This window comes from Serinus canaria, chromosome Z (assembly GCF_022539315.1).
Source record: "Serinus canaria isolate serCan28SL12 chromosome Z, serCan2020, whole genome shotgun sequence".
Taxonomy (NCBI): Eukaryota; Metazoa; Chordata; class Aves; order Passeriformes; family Fringillidae; genus Serinus; species Serinus canaria.
Window position 1 is genome coordinate 632,329 of NC_066343.1, and position 19,027 is coordinate 651,355.

The window sequence follows — 19,027 nt, forward strand, 5'->3', positions numbered from 1 at the left end:
TATAGGTTTGTAGATGTATTGGTATATTGGCCTGGCATAGTCTTACTGTCTGAGATCTTAAAATTTTTAATCATATGGTAATTACACAGAGAGATCTGTGGGATACAAATTGGTCTCAATTTAGGTTCCCTAATTCCACAGGATAAATGAACAAATAGAACAAGATTTTGGCCTGCCTAATTTTTCTAAGACTTGTTAGAAATAGACATGAAGGACACTGTGGATATGGGTAGAATAGATACTGTTTCGCTTGGTGAAGACTGAAGTGTGGGCTCTTGATCAGTTTTGATCCCTTGTTCCTGCAGCATAAATCACTGTACAGGGCTGCCTGCTCTGTTCTCACCCCATGCCAGAATTGTGGAGCTGGAGAAGTCAAGGGGTGGGCATACATTCCCTTCCTCAGACTCTGTTGTGAAGGTGCAACTTACAATACAGCAAAGGCAATAAATATCTTGGGAGTACTCACATCACTAGATAACACAGAGGTTTCCTCAGACCCTCACAGAGTCATGCCACAGGTAAGAAGGGGAGCTTTTTTAATTAAAAAAACTAAATCCAGAGCTGCCTGGTGGACTGCTTCTGTTTTAATGAATTGACCAATGTGAAGATTTTGCACCATGGATATCAATAGTGTTTTGGGGACTGTGTCCCTGAGAAAAAGGTAAACATTGATTTCTGGCTGAGAAAAATATTCAGAAGCCACTAGTGTAACAATTTTTTCCTAACATACTCAGCCTGTGTATAAGGAAGAACCATACAGGGTCCTTCCCAACAATGAGCTAAAATCCACAGGTGCAAAAGCACTATTCCCAGTCTTCTTGTGCTAGAAGCTTGGAGCAACTACAGACCGAACCTGAAACCATTATGATGTGAGATGGAAAAACAGTGATATTTCTGCAGCAAGAAAATTGAGCTCATTCACTTTTTCCATCATCTTGGCTATCTTCTAAGCTATGCAGCAAGCCACCTGCTGCCACAGAAGCCAGAGCTCTTTTCTAAGCTCTGGAGAGCATTTACAGTGCAATAAGCAGCCTCTACAGTGCAATAAGCAGAGTAAAGAGTCTTACATAGAATGAGAAAGGAATACTTAAGGTTCCCTAACATTTATTCTCTAATATTTTTTTCTGAATACAAAACATTTAGTCAGAAGTTAACCGTACCAATGAAAGCAGAGATGTGATAAGATTGACTGGGATTACCTCAAAATAAACATGGCTTTGACTTTTGACATTTTAAAATTAAAGAACTGGCAAAGAGATCCTGACTGATTTTATTGGCTCAGGCTTTCACATAGGAACTTACACTAGTGAAAGGGACCAAGAGTGTCCTAAATAACTAAAATTTCAGTTTAATAATGCTAGAAAACCCTTTCCATGAAGGGGCCAAGGGCCATATATAAACCATGAGTATACAAGAATTTATCCAGATCAGAATTGCAAAATTTTGGTCCTAGAACCTATAGAGAGCTTTGCAGTCCTGAGGTTTGTCTAGATTTCTCAACATTGTGAAATTTTGAAATAAACTGCAGGAAAGCTTACTTACATTGATTCCAAAGTCAGCAAGATTTGTATTTTCCCCTGGGTATGGTAGATCACAACACCCCAAATAAAATAGCAGTAGCAGGAATTGATGAGAACTTCTTTTATTTCTGCCACTCATTTGGTCATGGAGACCAGTAGGAGGCAGACTTAACTTCATAACTTTTAGGTTTAGTCAGGTATTTTATGCCATTGCCCTTCATGAAGAAGGAAGTGGAATTAAGAACATTTTTTCCAGGAAAAAGACTGTACAGGAGTAGGTGAATTTCTCAGATTCATTAATGGGAAAGGAGTGAAAAAGTTAATCTGTGGAACAAACAAGAGAATTTTCTATAACCCTTGGGATCCAATGTGTCATCTCAAGTCCAAGCCAAGAAACATCTCCCTCGTTCAGGATACAGTTGTGAATCTCTCATAAGCATTACTATCAGATGGGTTTAGTCCTAATCATGCATATTACTTAAAAAGATAATTTCAGAATTGTAATTTTATATTTACATATGTGTAGTTATCTATAGGGCTCCTAACTGTTCAAGGGTTCTTCTAGTGTAGCTGATTAATAAGAACCCCTGCCTCTTCCTGCCCCCAACTTGAAAGCTATAAATGAAAATGTCTCCAGGACAGTGAAATTACAGCACTTCGTTCTAAAGCCCTTGGAACAAGCAATTTTTAAAGTGTCAGGGTAGGAAAATGGTCAATGAGCAATGTTATTTCTTGCTATGAACATATTATACTAAAACCCTAAAGAGCAGTCCACACCCTGCAATTGTCTTGTTGCAAAGAAGGGTCTTGTGACAGGAAAGGGCTATGGAATAGATCCAGTAAATGGTTTAGGGACATAAAAATCTCAGTTTGGCAATATCTACTATTCAGTCTCCTGATCGTCGCAGGGAATTAGCAGTATGTTAGGATCTGAGGCATGGGAAGAGTTTGGTGCTACAGAACAGGATCCAAAACCTAGCAGTATGCAAAATAATTGTGAATGACCCAGAGCAAGCAAATGGGTTTTCAAAAATCCTATGCATCAGATGCCTATCCAGGGCTACAGAGATGCCTTCACCCACATTCCTGCTTGGTATTCAGGTATTGACTGAAGTATACTAACTCCTACAGGCAACTTTTCAAATACTTGAAGAAGACACTCTTTTCTTAAGAAAACTTTTCTGTTCCTGATTTTTTCTACATGACAGGTAGTGGTTAGAAATATGCTAACTGGAAACACAGGTTCTATTTCTTCTTTGATCTGAATAGGCTCAAGCCTATTGCTGCCTGTACTCCTAGAAGGGATAGATTTACTTTGCTTCCTATGCTCTAGACAGTTCTAGATAGTTAAACATATATATAATTCACTGTAACATTTTGCATTTGTGCATTAAAAAACGCACAATTTGTTCAGCCAGAGAAACAGAACTTGAAAGCAGACAGAGTTCTTTGACTTGTAGCAGCATTTTTGTTTGAGGAAAACCTGTTGAAATTATTTGGCTCATAAACTGGGACTGGGGAAGACTGTCAACTTTGACCCACATTGGGTCAATACTTATTAAGCACAGTAGAGGCCCCTAGTAATGTTGGAGGTCAAATAACAGTTTGTCCACAATGTTCATTGGCCTCCAGATGGGGTTTTTGGACAAATGACGATTGCCATTTTGTAAGGCAAGTTTAGATACTTCTGCAAAGCATTATCAGATATAGGATGGAAAGTACTGAGCATAATTATGAGCTTTTATTCATGAGTTAAACAATACCTTTCCTGCCAGAAGGAATGCATAAAGTTTTACTGATATATGTTTAAACATGTTAGAAGTATGTAATAACCAATCCTTGGATTAAAAAAAATAAAAGGAAAAGTCTTTTGTTTTTTCGCTTTTCATGTTGCAGCCGTGGTTATGTTGTAGGAAGCTAAATATTTAAATGAGACATTCCATTTGGTACTGCTTCTTTGTCAAGATCTTGCTCTCTTTTGAACCAATCTCTAGCAGCTGTATTGCTTAAACTAATTTTATTGACTCTTATAATTTGCTTTCTTTGAAGAGCCTGTGTGCAATAACACTTGATTTAAAAAAACTTACTTGAACAACCCAAAGTAAAATGCATAATTTATATAATTCTGCAATATAATTGTCTATAGGTCACACAGGATGATATAAATAAATGTGTTTGAAATTTTTTTTTAATCCAAGCATATCCAATGTATCACAGATTTTTACTTTTTACATCTGTCTATAACACAAATAATTAACTGTTTAGAATATTCATCATGCAACTTTTTAAAATAGCTTTTACTTTTGCTTTGTTAATGGCAACCATACATAGAAATATCCATGGCAAAACTAAGAAAGGAAAACTCAGCCATGTAAGTTTTGGATTTAGAGGTTGCTGCTTAAAGAAAATGTTGACTGAAGCTGTTTTAGTGGAACTTTTCTCATGCAATGGAAAATGGTTATTTAAGATTTAACAGCATATAACAGCTCTGGACTATGGACATTGATTCAGAGCTCACTATAGACTTGTGATTATTAAAAATGTAGAACAAAAGACCATATGTCTATTTGAGGTTTTATAGCCCTTCAAATTTGGTAACTCACAACAATTTCATTTGTCTTATATGAAAAGACTCATAGAGGCCTCTCTGGATTCAGAGCAAACAGGGTCTAATCAATATCATGTACAAGGATGGATACAAATTTTATACTACACAAACAAATAATTAATTTATAGTTTCTTACTGTAACAAGGAAGAAAAGTCAGCATATTTTAAAGTTTAACAGAACTTTCACCAGAGGTATGAAACTGTGGAAAGGCATTTCACAAAGATAGTGTTATCAATGTGCAGTCTAGGGAAGGAGAGGAAGGCAGGTATTTTGCTTCATGCAAATGACAAGGGTAAGGTGTTCCAGCCTGAGCAGAAAATTTAAGATGTTGGCTCCCTAGCAGAAGAGTGAAGTAGGCAAAAATCCAGGCTTGGACTGACTTTTCATCCCTATTCTCTTTGGTGATGAAGTTCCTCTTGCAGAGTGCCAGTGTTTCTCGGGAATTCACGATTCTCTGGCAGGGAGTTTTACTTCTGAGAATAGATATAAATGCTACTCATGGTAGGAATTATTGAGGCCCCAGCTCTGCCACCCTTACTGACACTGGGACTGATTCAGAAAAAGAGCCATGATTCTGCACAGATTTGCAGGAGGATTCCTTTTTTTTCTTGTGAGAAGCTTCAGCGTCTGAAAGGTGACTTCCATAAATCTTCCATAAATAATTTTTGTTTTCAAAAACAAGACCTATTCTAGTATTTCTTATCACAAAAAGAGGCAGCATCCATAGTAAGTTATGTTTATCTTAGAAACAGTGACAAGGCAGATGTGAATTTCATCAGAACACTCACATTGACATCTCTAGGTTTTATTGAGGGACCTAGTAAAACCTGAATAGTGGGCTTTGCATAGGAGAATTTTTTGACTTCTAAAACTATAAGGCTCCTTTAACCTGATGAGTGGTAGCTTAGAGCCCGTATCTTGAAACATTTGTATATCAAAAACACCCTTGTTCATGTGTAAGCATATGAAGAATAGTGCACCACGTAACTGATTTTGCTAGAAACTCAGCATTGCATAATCTTCAATACTGATTTAACAAAGAACAGTTAGGAGCTTATGGGAACCTAATGAAACAAAGTCTTGGGGGGAAAAGAGGGCAAGGTCAGTAATTTGCATTAAGGATAGTTGTGAGGTAAGAGAATATGTGGTATTTTTACATTTGTCATTATCACTACTGTGTATGAATCTGGGTAAATAACCACATTTTGTATTTGCCTTACAAAGCAGGGACATTTTAATTATGAAAATTAAAAACGGGCTTGCTCACAAAAGCCTTTGTGTCTGGAACACAGCTGTAAGTAGCTCACTATCTAGGTTGAAAATGGTAATGCAGGGTAGTGTGTCCTATTTTTCTGTGCTTGAAGTGAAGATACAATAGTAGAATTCAGCCTTGGTAGTTACTAATACACCACACAGACACAATAACACCCTGTGTACTGCATAAAGGAATCACTTGTGGCCTGCCTCCATTACAAAGAGCAGAGGGGGCCAACATGCAAGAAGACAAAATGCTTTACAAGGGGAGGGAGACCAGAAGAGTTGATGTACCCAAATACAAGGACCTTGATTCTTTTTAGAGTGATTTAAGTCCCTTTCCATCAATTATCATCCTTTGTCTCCAGAATCTTATCACAAGCAGCATTACAGGAACTGAACAAAACAATACTCAGGCTCAAATAACCCTGTGAACTGCACTGACATTTCCACACCCTGTTGCTGCATTTAACGAAGTTACTCAGGTTAAAAAAAACAACCAAAAACAAAATGCAAAAATTCTGTACAAAACAACAACACACATTCTTGTTCTAAAAAACATGCTCAGCCCTTCCTGGTGTTTCTTCTGCTCTGTAGTACTGCTGATATCTCACACTGCAATACTGCTATGGATGTGAAAAACTGCAGTACAGAAGAAGATTGACTTTCTCTTATTTGACAGCTTTTCAAGTGAAAAGTTCCTGCTTTCCAGGTTTCTCAACAGGTTTATTTTTGAGTAAATTAGATCCTGCCCTTTTCTATTCCAATCTTCCACAGACTTTTGGTGAAATTTGAGTTTCAGAACAATTACAGGTAAAAAATGTATATATCTGCAGAAATACTCTGCAGCTAAGATTTAATTTTGCAGTGAAATAAGTAATGTCTATCAATTCATTTTTATTGCTCTGAATCAGAGTAATAAATTTTTCTTTCTTACTGATATGTGAAGTTTTGAGGGCACATGAAATCATTGAAAAGCATCTATTTGTTTCATTCATTCATGCTAGAAATGTGACATTTCATGGTAATTCTTGACAGAACACTGCAGTCATTGCTTGTCTTAAAATAAAGTAAAAAACATGTGGAAAGTAAAAAAAAAAAAAAAAGGACCTTAGGAAAGTCAGCTGTTTTTGACAGTAACTCAGCTTCTGTGAAACAAAGCCTTATACTTCAGAAAGCGTTTATGATCCATGAGGAAAAAAAAGTGTATCCTTGGTCTAAAACATTTATTGGCACCTAGGAGTCTGAAGAGAGCAAGTCAGGCCTGTGGTTTTTTGAAACCGCTTTATCATCGCCTGCATTCTCAAAGGGATCAGTGAATGAATAGAGCTGGATTACTCACCCTTCTATTCCATGCCTATTCCTCTCCATTTTCCTTGGCAAGACCAAGTGGCAAGCTATTTTTAGTGAGATAGCGTTCTATTTTTAGACAAATAGCAGTTAAGGCACATTGTTAGGAAAAAATTTAAAAAAAGAAAAACGGAGGGAGGAGGGAACAAGTTTCCCATCTCATATTGTGAAGCAAGCCCTTCAACCTGTAACTTCAGGCATTTCAGCTGCTTCCAATCTTGGAAAAATAAAGAAAATTTGGAGTGCAGGGATTTAAAAATAAACCTACCCTCTGGCAAACAGACCAAAATACAACAAGCTGTTACTATGTGAAACAGCGATTACAAAAGCAACAAATGTTTCTCGCTGTCTAGATTGGGATAAAACTTTGGAGCTATTGAGGTCTGAGAATATTACACAGACATGTAAGATATTTCCAGCTCCTTAGCCAGATATATAATATTTTGGAGAAAGAAAAAGTGATCTGTGAAGTAGACCTTGCTCTAAGAAATAGAGCTTTAGGATTCCAGTATCGCAAAAAAAGAGAAAGAACAAAAATTGGAACATGTTTACATTCTGCACATATTTTTCACTTTCATCATTTCAGCGTTTTTGCAACAATTAATCAAAAAAATTTACTATGATATTAAAATATTTTAAAAACTATTACAAAACAACAAAAGAATAAGTAAAAAAAAAGGCATGATCCTCAAAAAGGTTAAAACAGGACATCCAGATCACCCCTAAATGCACTCAAAAAAAGCTTCTCATGTACCATATGCTTCAGAATAATTAACTTTGGATATATTTTATTTTTTTCTGTCCCTTCTCTCTTATTCCACATATGGAAAAGCAGCTCCTTGGTGAGTGAGTTTTCTTCCATTTGAGATAACATTAGGACTACAAGCCATGTTTCATGTTAGCCATGTTAACCAAATCCTTGCCAAAATAAATAATAATGAAAAATTTTCTGGTTTTTTTTTTGAGATAAAGCAAAATGAAAAATTAATTGTGCAGCTTTCCCATTGATGCATTTTTTCACATACTGAATTAATTTGAAATATAAGAAATCCTCTATTCTTCTTCTTCTAGATTTTGTAGCAACTAAAGTCTCTGACTTATTAAATGCAGAGCAACAAGGAGATGCAGAATTATCAAGGACAACTTGAAAATAGCCTGGGAGTATGAAGAGTCAAAAATCTCATGAGGATAAGTGGCAAAAGGGAATAAAATGCTACCGAATGAGTTCAGTAGAAGGACTACTTTGGAGACTCTCACTGACTGGAACAGCAGTCCCATTGAGGGACTACTTTGGATACAACAGAATTGTCATACACAGTTTTCCACCTTTGAAATTTTTCTTGTGGTCTTGTAAGAGCTACTATTTACATGAGTCTCAAATTGATGAAATAATAAGATTAGGTAAGAATGTCAGCTTTTGTTTAGAAAAGATGTATTTCTAAAGATGTATTTCCTAAAAATGAGATCAAGATTGATAAAATGTACAGACTTGTAAAACTTTTGAAACCAAGATATTTTTCCCTCTGAGATTTTTTTAACCTGTCATGCTTAGAAAAAACACAGAAAAAACTTACATGAGGACATTAATTTACAAACACATTTTTCAAATTGTGTTCAATTTCAAATTAATTGGCAAACAAAGACCAAAGGAAAAATGCTGAAGATCTTGCATTCAGTCCTTTGGTTCTGTCATACATGATGGTGGCAATAATGGTCGGGTTTGTATTTTCTAAAAATGAAAAAAGACAAAGACATTTAAAAAGTGTTACAGTCATCCAAAGGAAATTTTTGGTCAGATGACTCTTTTCAAACGTTTGTCCTGTGAAACTGGTACCACTAGCTGGTTTTTTAGCAACTGGTCTTCAACCAATTTACAAAGGAAATCAATAATGCTATCCCCATTTCAAAGATAGTGAAACCAAAGCATTAAAAGGAAATGTGACTTATCCAAGGTCACAAAACGGTATTTGACAAAGCTATTAATAAAACCAAAGTCTCATGAGTCCTAGTGCAGCACAGTATCCAATACACTGTACTGTCTTTAGATCACCCTGAATAACCTTTATTACATACAGGCTTTCTTTCCATTCTGTCCCAGCCTTCAGCCCACAGTAGCTGAAAGAGATCCCCTGATTTCAGCAGCTCAGGAGCTGACTTGATGTGTATTTCACAGCTTGTTCATATGCAATATTGTGTTACAATGACAAGAGAAGAAAATACCCTTATTACATTAAAGGAGCTACAAGAGCTGCCTTACTTTTCCTAAAAAGAGAACATTTAGAGAGTTATATAGGTTTATTTACTATGATTATACAGATAAGAGTCTTAATTGATATGAAGAGTCTTTTACAATCTAATTAACCTCCTAGCTAGTCATTAGCTCTGTGACCTTTAGAAATAATTGACAGAAGAAAATTTCTTTTCTCGTTATCTCATTCATAACTTCCCCATCAAGTGACTAAACCTAATGTGCTATAGAACCCACAGCACATCTGTGAGGACTGATGGGATAATATGCAGTAAGACCATAAGCAAAACAGGGCCGTGGCATTCCTCTCTAGCACAAATATTGCCCATGGCCACCTGACTGCCATTCTCATCAACTCCAGCCTTCAACTGTGCTGAAGCTATACTAAGTTTTAACTCACGTCCCTCAAGGATATTTAAAAGTATGCCAATTAACACATTGTGGTTGGCCATATCAAAAACCCCCTTGATTTTCAGTTCAAACTAGCTTTTCTACAAATCTGTGGAAGACTGAATTTCCATCGCTAATTGTATGTTTTCATTAGACACAAAGGATGAGCAGGGAGGATTTCACATGTTCAGAACCCCACTTCTTCCTCTTAGGGGAAAATGCAACTGCAAATGGCACACATTTCTTCTGCTACGCTAAGACTGTTCTCCCTCACCAAATACAGAAGTCCACTGGAAAGGGGAAAATACTCTGTGGAAGGTCAATTCACCAGTAGTTGCTAGAGAATGAACATGTGTGCAAAACAAGTTAAAAACAAGGACAATGCCAGGTGCTGATAATCCATGAAAAAGAATCTAAATTGTATAAATTAAAAATGTGACATATTATTGCAAATTAGAACTACTTATCTTTGTTTTGTTTTGTTTTTCCCTGGGAAACCTGCAACCCCATCAAAATGTCCCTAAAATAATTTACTCCCTAGAATTAATTCTTGATGAAGTCTTCACTATCACTAAAAGCAAGAGTTCACCCAATCCAAGTTTTCCAAACTTACCTAATTTCCATTAGAAAGAAGAGGCAAAAGAGGATGGAGGACCACCAAGTGTAATGGAATATCAATCCCTAACAGAGTAAGACAATGTATGGATGAAAAACCAGATGAAGTTAAGGTTTTACTGAAGCAGAAAGATATACCAGTATATTGCAGGAGTTGGTATCTCTTATATGTAAAAATCCATGTTGAGGACCATGAAATCCTTCTAAAACTTGATTAAAAGAAAATTAGAGAGAGAGAGAAAAAGAGAGAGAGAGAAATAAAGGAGAAGTTGAAGATATGTACCAGAAAAAGAAAGATCAAAAAAAAAGGTTATTAGAGATATTTCAGAAAGGACACTGAGCTCACAGAAGAATTTTTTGGAAGGTAATGGAATTTTTATCTCCATTTAATTTACTTTATTAAGGTAAATATCTTAATTTTGCAAAATTAAGATATTTGCTGGATGATTAGTATTCATTACATAGAATGTCAGTCAGCAAAGAGAGAGATGAATGAAGTCCATGGTTTGCTTTTTTCTCTACTGATGATTAGTGGTATGGTAAGGGGGAGCTGAGGCGATGGATGAATGCGTGCCTGAAGACAGGGTTGAATTTGAAAGGGCTGACCTAGCAAGGGAACTTGAACTAAAGGTAGTGACCACTGAATCAGAAGATGAAGAGAAGTCAGGTGGAGAAAGACAGACAATAAAAGCAGCAGGGTCAAATAAATTGATGGATTGGGGGTTTAAAAAGAGCTAAAAGATAAAGCTGAGCTTCTAGCAAAATCATTTCTGGATGAATGGTTTATGTACACAGAGAGCAAGGCGCAGCGTATTAAAGTCAGTATACCAGAAACTGAATCAAAACCAAGAGTCAATCAAAACTCACTAGAGGTCTTCTAAAGCTAAGGCAGTGGATGATGCTTTGACATGAAAGAAATGAGAAGGAAAAAGGGACAATTAGATAGAAAACAGGCAGGAAGTTTCACCTTAAATCAGCAATGGCTTGATGACTTAGACGAAGAATCACAACAGACTTCTATAGCATAGTGCACTTTTCATTATATTTGCAGCAAATATTTAATTATTTCCCCATATTCCTGCTCTGAAATCTGTCCCCTTCCATCTAAGGCTGAGGTCTTTCCTGAGCTCCTAAATAGTGATCTTAGAGTGTTACAGAACAAGATTCTTCTTAATCACAGCAGTGTGGCAGCGAGATATCACCAAAATAAGTTGTGTTACACCCACTTCTGTTTTATAGAAACCAGGAAAGGATCTGGCCTCATTTCTAATAAATCCAAAGAATACATAATGCATGTACTTGACTGTTGTAAAATGCTGACATTTTTTTCTTTCCCATTTCCTTATTGCCAAAAGTAAGTTATTGCATAGTCTTATCAATCATGCTAGATATATTATTGTTGGAATTTACATACACTCTTGGAGGTTAGCATAAGATGAAATGTTATATTTCTCCTCTGAAGTGAATGAACTCACCAGAGTTTCTACTGTTCCTTAGAAAAATTACTAAATCCAGCAATTAATGTTCACTTTTTAACTGAATCAAAATTAAATGAATGACTGTGGTATGAATAGTTTGGTGAGTGAGGACATAATGACTTCAAATTTAAGAATCCAGTTAATGCTAAACAGAGTTTCAGAATGAACCTTTTTTTTTGGCTGATTTAGTTTTGTTCCCTTTTTTTGTTTGGTTTGTTTGTTTCCCAGAATTAATGCATATCTCCATGCACAATAATTGTCACTGTTGTTTGAAATTAATAAATGTGAGTGTAAAATGCATTTTCTCCTTCATGAGTACATACTGACATTTATTTGCTCTTGTACGTTGTAGGCATATTTACTGGGTTTTAACTGAAACACATTCACCTGGTAGACAACTTTTGTGACTTGAAAACTCAGATATATGAAATAACACGTTAATCAACTTTGTTTTGATGAAGTAACTGGAAATATAATCTCAGTTATATTTATTGCATGTAAATAAAATTTATACATATATAAATAAAATAAGAGCTATTTTAAATCATTAAACCAGAAAAACCTTAAACAACAGCAGTAACTGGCCTTTACAATTCTCTAACTACTAGCATTCCATTTTTTTAACAAGATAGATTTATTGATAGCATCTATCTCTAAGCTGGGTGGAACTAATTTTCTGTTAAAAAACAGTGTGATATTTGTTAGACATATGACCATGTTTTCTTCTTTTGTTGTTACTTTAAGTAACAAGTTATGGCCTGAAGACTCACTTTTTCATAAATGCTAAATATAATTAATCCCAGTAATTATATTGAAATAATTTGCTTAATAAAATTAACAACTTTAGCCAGATCTGCATGAAAAATTATATAATTTTTGTATTTGAATAGCAGTGAATACTTAACTTAAAAGTAATTAACAACATTTTAGGAGCTGCTCTTTTAATTTTCTTTGAATATAGATAGTTCAAAGAACTTACACCTCATTTAAATGACTGATAAAACAGTTGTACCACAACTTAAAAGTGACTAAATAGTTAATAGTACGCTGAATGTGAACAGAAATTCGATACTAAATTGAAGACCTTTATATGGTTGACAAGTATATTTCAAATTTTCATCCATATGCCTAAAAAAGATTTCTCCCTTGAATACTGTGCAGAAATCTATGACCACAGCTATGCCCTTGCCTTCTGCTGAAATATAGTTATTAAATAGACATTTAGTTGAAAATGCTCAGATTTAATAATATTGTCTTATTCTCAGCTGCTGTTGATTGCTCTGGAAGTCAAGATTAAAAACTTTTACTTGTGAAATCTAGCTGTCTGAAATAGAAAAGAAGATGGACCCCTTACATCCCTTAATAGGGTTGTGCTTGCAAGTTTCCTTACAAGGAAAATATGGATTATGTGTAATTGATCAGTTTAACTGTGTGGCAGATTTATATCCTGTACCTGAAAATACACCCAAACTACAGTAAGAGTCAAGCCATTTACCAAAGCTCCACCCTCTACTGTACTTGTAACTGTGATGTTAACTATCCATTAAAGGCATGATAATATGGGATTGTTGTTCAAAACCTACACACTGGAGAAGGACTCCTTGGATTCTCAAACTGTACCAGTACTGATATATCACCATATCAGGACTGTTTTTTTATGTTACAGGCAGAACACTGAAAAATGTAGCAGAAAGTCAAACTCAGAGCTGATAGAGCATTCGCTTCATTTGGTCTTTTATGCCTATTGTTCAGTTTAAATAATATTTATTTCAATTATCCACTTTTATATTTCTCCTTTTAGAAAAGTGAAAAGAATTGCCCACCAAACTTTGGGTATAGCCAGAAAATTATACATGAATGGAAAACTGCTGATCAACCTATCCAAATTGGACCGCTGTTCATGCAAAAAGGGATTTTGCTGGGGCAGTGAGTTCTCCTTCTGAAAATTTCAACATTATTTAAAATTTTAAGATTTCATTCAAGATCCTTGGAAAACCATAGTTCTTATGATAAAAAGTATTCATTTATTGCAAAGCAAGCCGTAAATCCCTAAGTGTGTTTCCACCTATTTCCACACAAACGTCGGTAGGAAGAAGAAAAGATATCACAAGAAAATCTCCTGCTAAGAATATTCCAGCCTTTTGCCACTAAAAGAGGAAAGGACTTAATTTTGGGCACGAGAATTGGAATTTTTTTGGACTTCCCAGATCTGGGGGGCAAGAAACGCTTCATGTTTGTACAAAGGCTCTGAAGTAAGAGAGGAAAAGAAATGATGAAGAGGAGGAAGAAATTATACACTTAACTCATATAATTTTTTTCTGCTGTCAGCACCTCACCCTCCTCTAATGGAGGGCAGAATCTGAGGGAAATAGGGAGGGAAGCAAAACAGTAACTTCCTAGATGCTGGCATAAGGATAGGCAGAGAGGTGATATATAATCCTGTGTGCAGTTTTGCCCATTTAAGGTGGTGTGACTGTGACTCTGCAACAAGTTTAACAATCTTAATTATGCAGAACTTTTTATCCTTTAAAATATTTTATGTATAAATAACTCACTATCTTACATTCTAGTCTCAAAAACATGACTAACCCTGGCAAAGATTCCAAAAGTATCAAAGTTGTATTTCAGACAACATCCAGATAATTCAAAAATCTGAAACTAACTTTATAAAGATATGGAGTAAACTAAGTATATACATCAACATATTCAGGAGTAAATTTTCACTGACCCTCAGGATAAGTCATCATCTCTCTATTATCTGTTTAATTGATACCATTAGATCAGTCATGTGCTTTAAAAAAAGAAATTGTATAGGTCACATAATCCATTTTTTAGATATCTGTCTAAGATATGAGTGCTTTGTTAATAACAAAAAAATCATTGAAGACTTTATGTATTTTGCATAGCTTGAATCCAAATGTAATTGCAATGTAAAGTGACTTTTCTAAGAATATTAGAAGTTTAAATTTAAAATTTTAAATTTAAAATTAATTTTGAATTTAAAAAAATTATTTTTTAAATTTTTTTTTAAATTAATTTTTTTTAAATTTTCAGTAATTGTAAATAAAAAAATTGCTCCTTATAACTAAAAAAGAAACAAAAAAACCAGTGTTTCTAGCATTCTGACACTATTGTTTTGATACTGTCAGTATTATATTATGGTAACAATATTTTGTGTGAGTAGCTGATATTTTTTTACTGTGCAGATTGTAAATCAACTTTTCTTTTGCGTTTTATTAGACACCCTCTGTAAACAACTAAAAAGCTAAGAAAAGCAGTCAAATTCCACCAAAAAATGCCTCTGAATCTTCTTCCACGTCTTTTACAATGTATTCTTAATTCTGTCTGGACAGACAATATTATAGTTTTTTGATTGTGGAGACAAAGTTTGCAATGTCTTCCAGAGAGCCTGTCCCTGGAAGAGACTAGGAGACAAGCAGGAGATTCAGGTGGTAGGTAGTGGTCAAGGCATGGAGAGAATTAATGCAGCAAAGTGACAAAGCAGCACAGAAACCTGGAAAAGAGGGAGCCAAAAATCCGTTTGCAGAAGTTTCTGCAAGACTCAGAAGGATAAAATGCTGACAAAAGATGTGGATTTCCTGAAGCTTTGGCTTCGTCACCTCCAATGCCCAAGCCAATACATCGCTAGCTCGTTCTGCTCTCCTGCTGCTATGTCACTTGAAGGTATAATCTACTTGGAGTACCTCCATCTCAGAGCAAAACACAAAGTCTTACCTCAACAATATCTGAATTTGTTCGGCTCTCATGTGGCTCATTATACTCCGTATATTTCAGCAACACTTTGTCCATATCAGTGCTGGCATACTGGAACAGTTTGTTGGTGCTGTTGAAGATGATTAGAGCAATCTCACAGTCACACAGAACACTAAGCTCATAAGCCTTCTTCATTAACCCAAATTTCCTCTTTGTAAAAGTCACCTGGAAAGAAAAGCAAAAAAAAGGTCCATCACAAAACCACAACTTGCTCTCTGTAGTCTTTCTCCTTTATTTCGGAGCTATAATATCTGCGTGCTTTGTCTTTGAATTGACATGCTCAGAAAACAAATCAATAAACATAAAAGAGTTCCAAAATAGAATATATATATGTGTGTTGTATGTATTACACAAGGGAGAAATACCTAATTATCATTGCATGAAACTTGGGATACTTGAAATACGGTAAGGACCATGGAATATTTTCATTTAGTGTTGTTATGAAGTGTCGATACTGCAACTTTAATTTTTAAATTCAGATATCCTTTAGATGGCATACATCTTTCCCATCAACATTTGCAAAATGCACTTCAGATGAGCAGCTGTAAATATTTTGAACAAGTGCAGACAATTCTGTTTTTTTTCAATTGACTGATTTCAAGCCCTCCACCTCCCGCTAGCTTTGAAGAAAAGAAATTATTTCATTAGCATTTAACCATTGCAAAAGAGATACATCGCTCATTTAAACACACTCTTTTTAAGAAATATCTAGTGAGAAAAAATGGCACTCATGAGAAAAGAGAATTATAAAACATGAAAAAAGAAAATATCTGGTCAGCAGCCTTTGAAACAAAGTCTTTTCTGAACACACACATCATATTTTATTTCATTTCAAGCCATATACTTAGGAATATGAACTGGCATTTTTAGTTCAAAGGGCTTTAGGTCATACTATATAGGAAAGAAATAGGGATGTCCTTGCAAGTTCTCAGTAGGCCAGCCCCTACATAATGCAAAATTCAGGCAGTATGAAAATTATAATTATTCTCTTCAAAACCATAATTTTCCACAGGGATTGTCTTGACAATGAAAGACCTGCACATCAAACAATTTTTTTATATGCTTTTCTGCACTAGGTTACAAGTTTCAGTTAGACATGTGACTTGAAATACTAAACTTCTAAGAGTTGTTTAAGCTAATTGTAAGCTTGAATTTTTCTCCTCTGTTTCTTCATATTGTGCAATTTCTGTTTCATACTTTTCATTGACTGGAATTTTTAACGAAAAAATGGTTTTGATAAGCCTATAATCAATTGAATTTAACACATGGTCAACGTACTTGGTATGTCAAAGGTAGGCACACAACCAAGTTTGTTGGTCTGCCTGATTCTATGTTTGTTGCTACCATCCTTTATATATCCATAAACAGTGGCACCTCTGCACATAAATGCTGTGCAAAGGAGATTTGTCTGTCTGAGATTCATATGGCTAGTGTTTTAAGTTTTAAACTTCTTGTCACACTTGTCACAAGTTAATGCTAAATGCAGCCACAGACTACCTTAAATTCCAACATGTCAGGCCAACGAAAATGTAACTTTTTAAGCATTGCTAATCCCTATTTGTTCGGTTCTCTCAGAAAGTTGAGGCTTTGTGTCCATACTGTGAAAGCTTTTTCTCACAATTGGATACTGATTGCTATTATTTTTATTTTAATTTCAATAATTTAAGCTTCTGTCAACATACTGTTAAGAAAAGGTGGATGGCCATTGAACACAATTATTCAAGCATTTAAAAAAACCACTTTCTACAGCACTAGTCTCAAGTTTGCATAATTTATAGTTCTTTCTAACTTTGTTTATCATGGCTTTTGATATTTGGTGTGAATAATGAGATAAGTAACAAAACTTCACTCGATTTCTAAATAATAATAATAATAATAATAATAATAATAATAATAATAATAATAATAATAATAATAATAATAATAATAATAATAATAATAATAATAATAATAATAATATTCCTTTAATGGTTTCTCTGATTACAGAAAAATGCAATGAAATGCTTGAAAGACACACACATATATGGTTTTATATATATATATATATATATATATATATAATATATATATATATATATATATATATATATATATATAAAAGCTCATTTTAGAAATAACTAGTGATGCAGAAAATAAAACGTACCAATTCAACATATTTTTCTGCATCTAATGCTTTTCAGTCAATTTTTTGACCACAGTGCTGTAGGTGGAGTATCTCTGCATTTAGCATGCTTTTCATTCAAGTTCTCCCCAGAAGAAAACTATCCTTTAAAGCCACCTTTTGTGTTTACTGTTAGGTAAAACTCCTTAATATTTTGAAAAACCACCTGGCTGTGCTGCACAGGAGATACTCCATTCATAATACTTATCACCAGAGTGATACTGGTTAGAGTTACACTCTATGGACAGTGAAAAAAACCCACAATAATCTAGATATATAATAATAATATAGATCTTCATTTTCTCTTTCTTTAATACATAATCATAATTGCTCTGAATTTGATATAGTTTTAATTTCTTGATCTTCCTATATTATCTTCCTAATATTTTCTAAATTGCCCAGATGATGCCTTCTGGAACTGATAATCAAAGAATTAAAGGAAATAGTATCTACTACTGTTTCACTACTTGTGATTTGGAATTTTACTTTTTAAATATGTAATTAATAATGGTTTAGTTTTACACATACATAATCCATATACATAGATGTAAATTTATGATGCTTTTATAACAATTTATAATAGAGAACTTTTCAAATGTATAGTGAAACATCATGTCAGTGACTTCAGAAAAAATAACTAATACTCTTCAAGCCATTTAAAAAATGAAGTTACCTTTTTTGCGTGCATTCTTCTATGTTAACCATTCTTGTCCATATTAAAAAATATTAAAATTAAACACCATCTAATAAATATTCTCTAAGGTATCAGATAATATTCTAGTAGTGCAAGGTTTTATGGAGAGGTAAAAATTGCATAAATTCTTTAAAACTTCTGTTTTCTTTTGTCTAGTTGGAAGACAGTGTGGAATCTTCACTGAAAAATCTCTGATTATTCTTGAACTGACTTAATGCTGAGAATCAACAAGACAGTCATGTTGTCATGAATACAAACTGTAGCTACATCACCAAAAAAATTCATGTGTTGACATAGTCTTATAATTTGTGTTCAAAGTCTTGGTAGTGTCATATAACAACTGACAATGTTACTTTGTCATTTGACATAATGCTAGTGACACTGAAGGAAAACACACAAACTATGAGAAAATTCATCAAATATTTCAAATAAGATGCTCCTAAAAAGTGCATACTCTTTGATATCTCTGTAACATTTAATTTTTTCAGCATCAATAATCAAAATCATTACATGTTATTTCCTGACAATATTAGTGAACATATGCCTAATTATCCCCACTATCTAAATCACTGCTAATTTGCAGATTTTTCAGGTAAGAAATCTACTTATTTTTAGGAGAATGATAAGCAGTTTAGGAGATCCTTTTGGGATAGAATATTTTATAATGACAGAGTGAAAATAATGAAAAATTGAAGTTGAGTGGAAGTGGAACAGAAATGAGGCAAATATTCAATGGTCTTTAAGACCTTTACAAGCATGTGCATATAAAACAAGATGTTTTTGACAATGATACAATTTCTAAATACTTGTATGAGATGCTTGAATGCATTGTTTTATATATATTACAAAAAGAGCAGGGTGTGCAGATCACCAAAATTATTTCTGAATCCTATCAAAAATAGCCAAATTCTATCCTTTTGTATTAACTCAAAAC

At 34.3% G+C, this 19,027-nt stretch overlaps 1 protein-coding gene across 10 annotated transcripts in view; it reads right to left on the reverse strand.

Moving 5' to 3' along the window:
* Positions 1-19,027, reverse strand: part of MEF2C (myocyte enhancer factor 2C) — a 133,233-nt gene that overhangs the window by 48,262 nt on the left and 65,944 nt on the right. For all 10 annotated transcript variants that reach the window (XM_050986518.1, XM_050986517.1, XM_050986521.1 and 7 more), the window contains one exon: positions 15,200-15,403. In XM_050986518.1, coding sequence (XP_050842475.1) covers positions 15,200-15,403 — 204 coding nt within the window. The remainder of the gene's footprint in view (positions 1-15,199; positions 15,404-19,027) is intronic.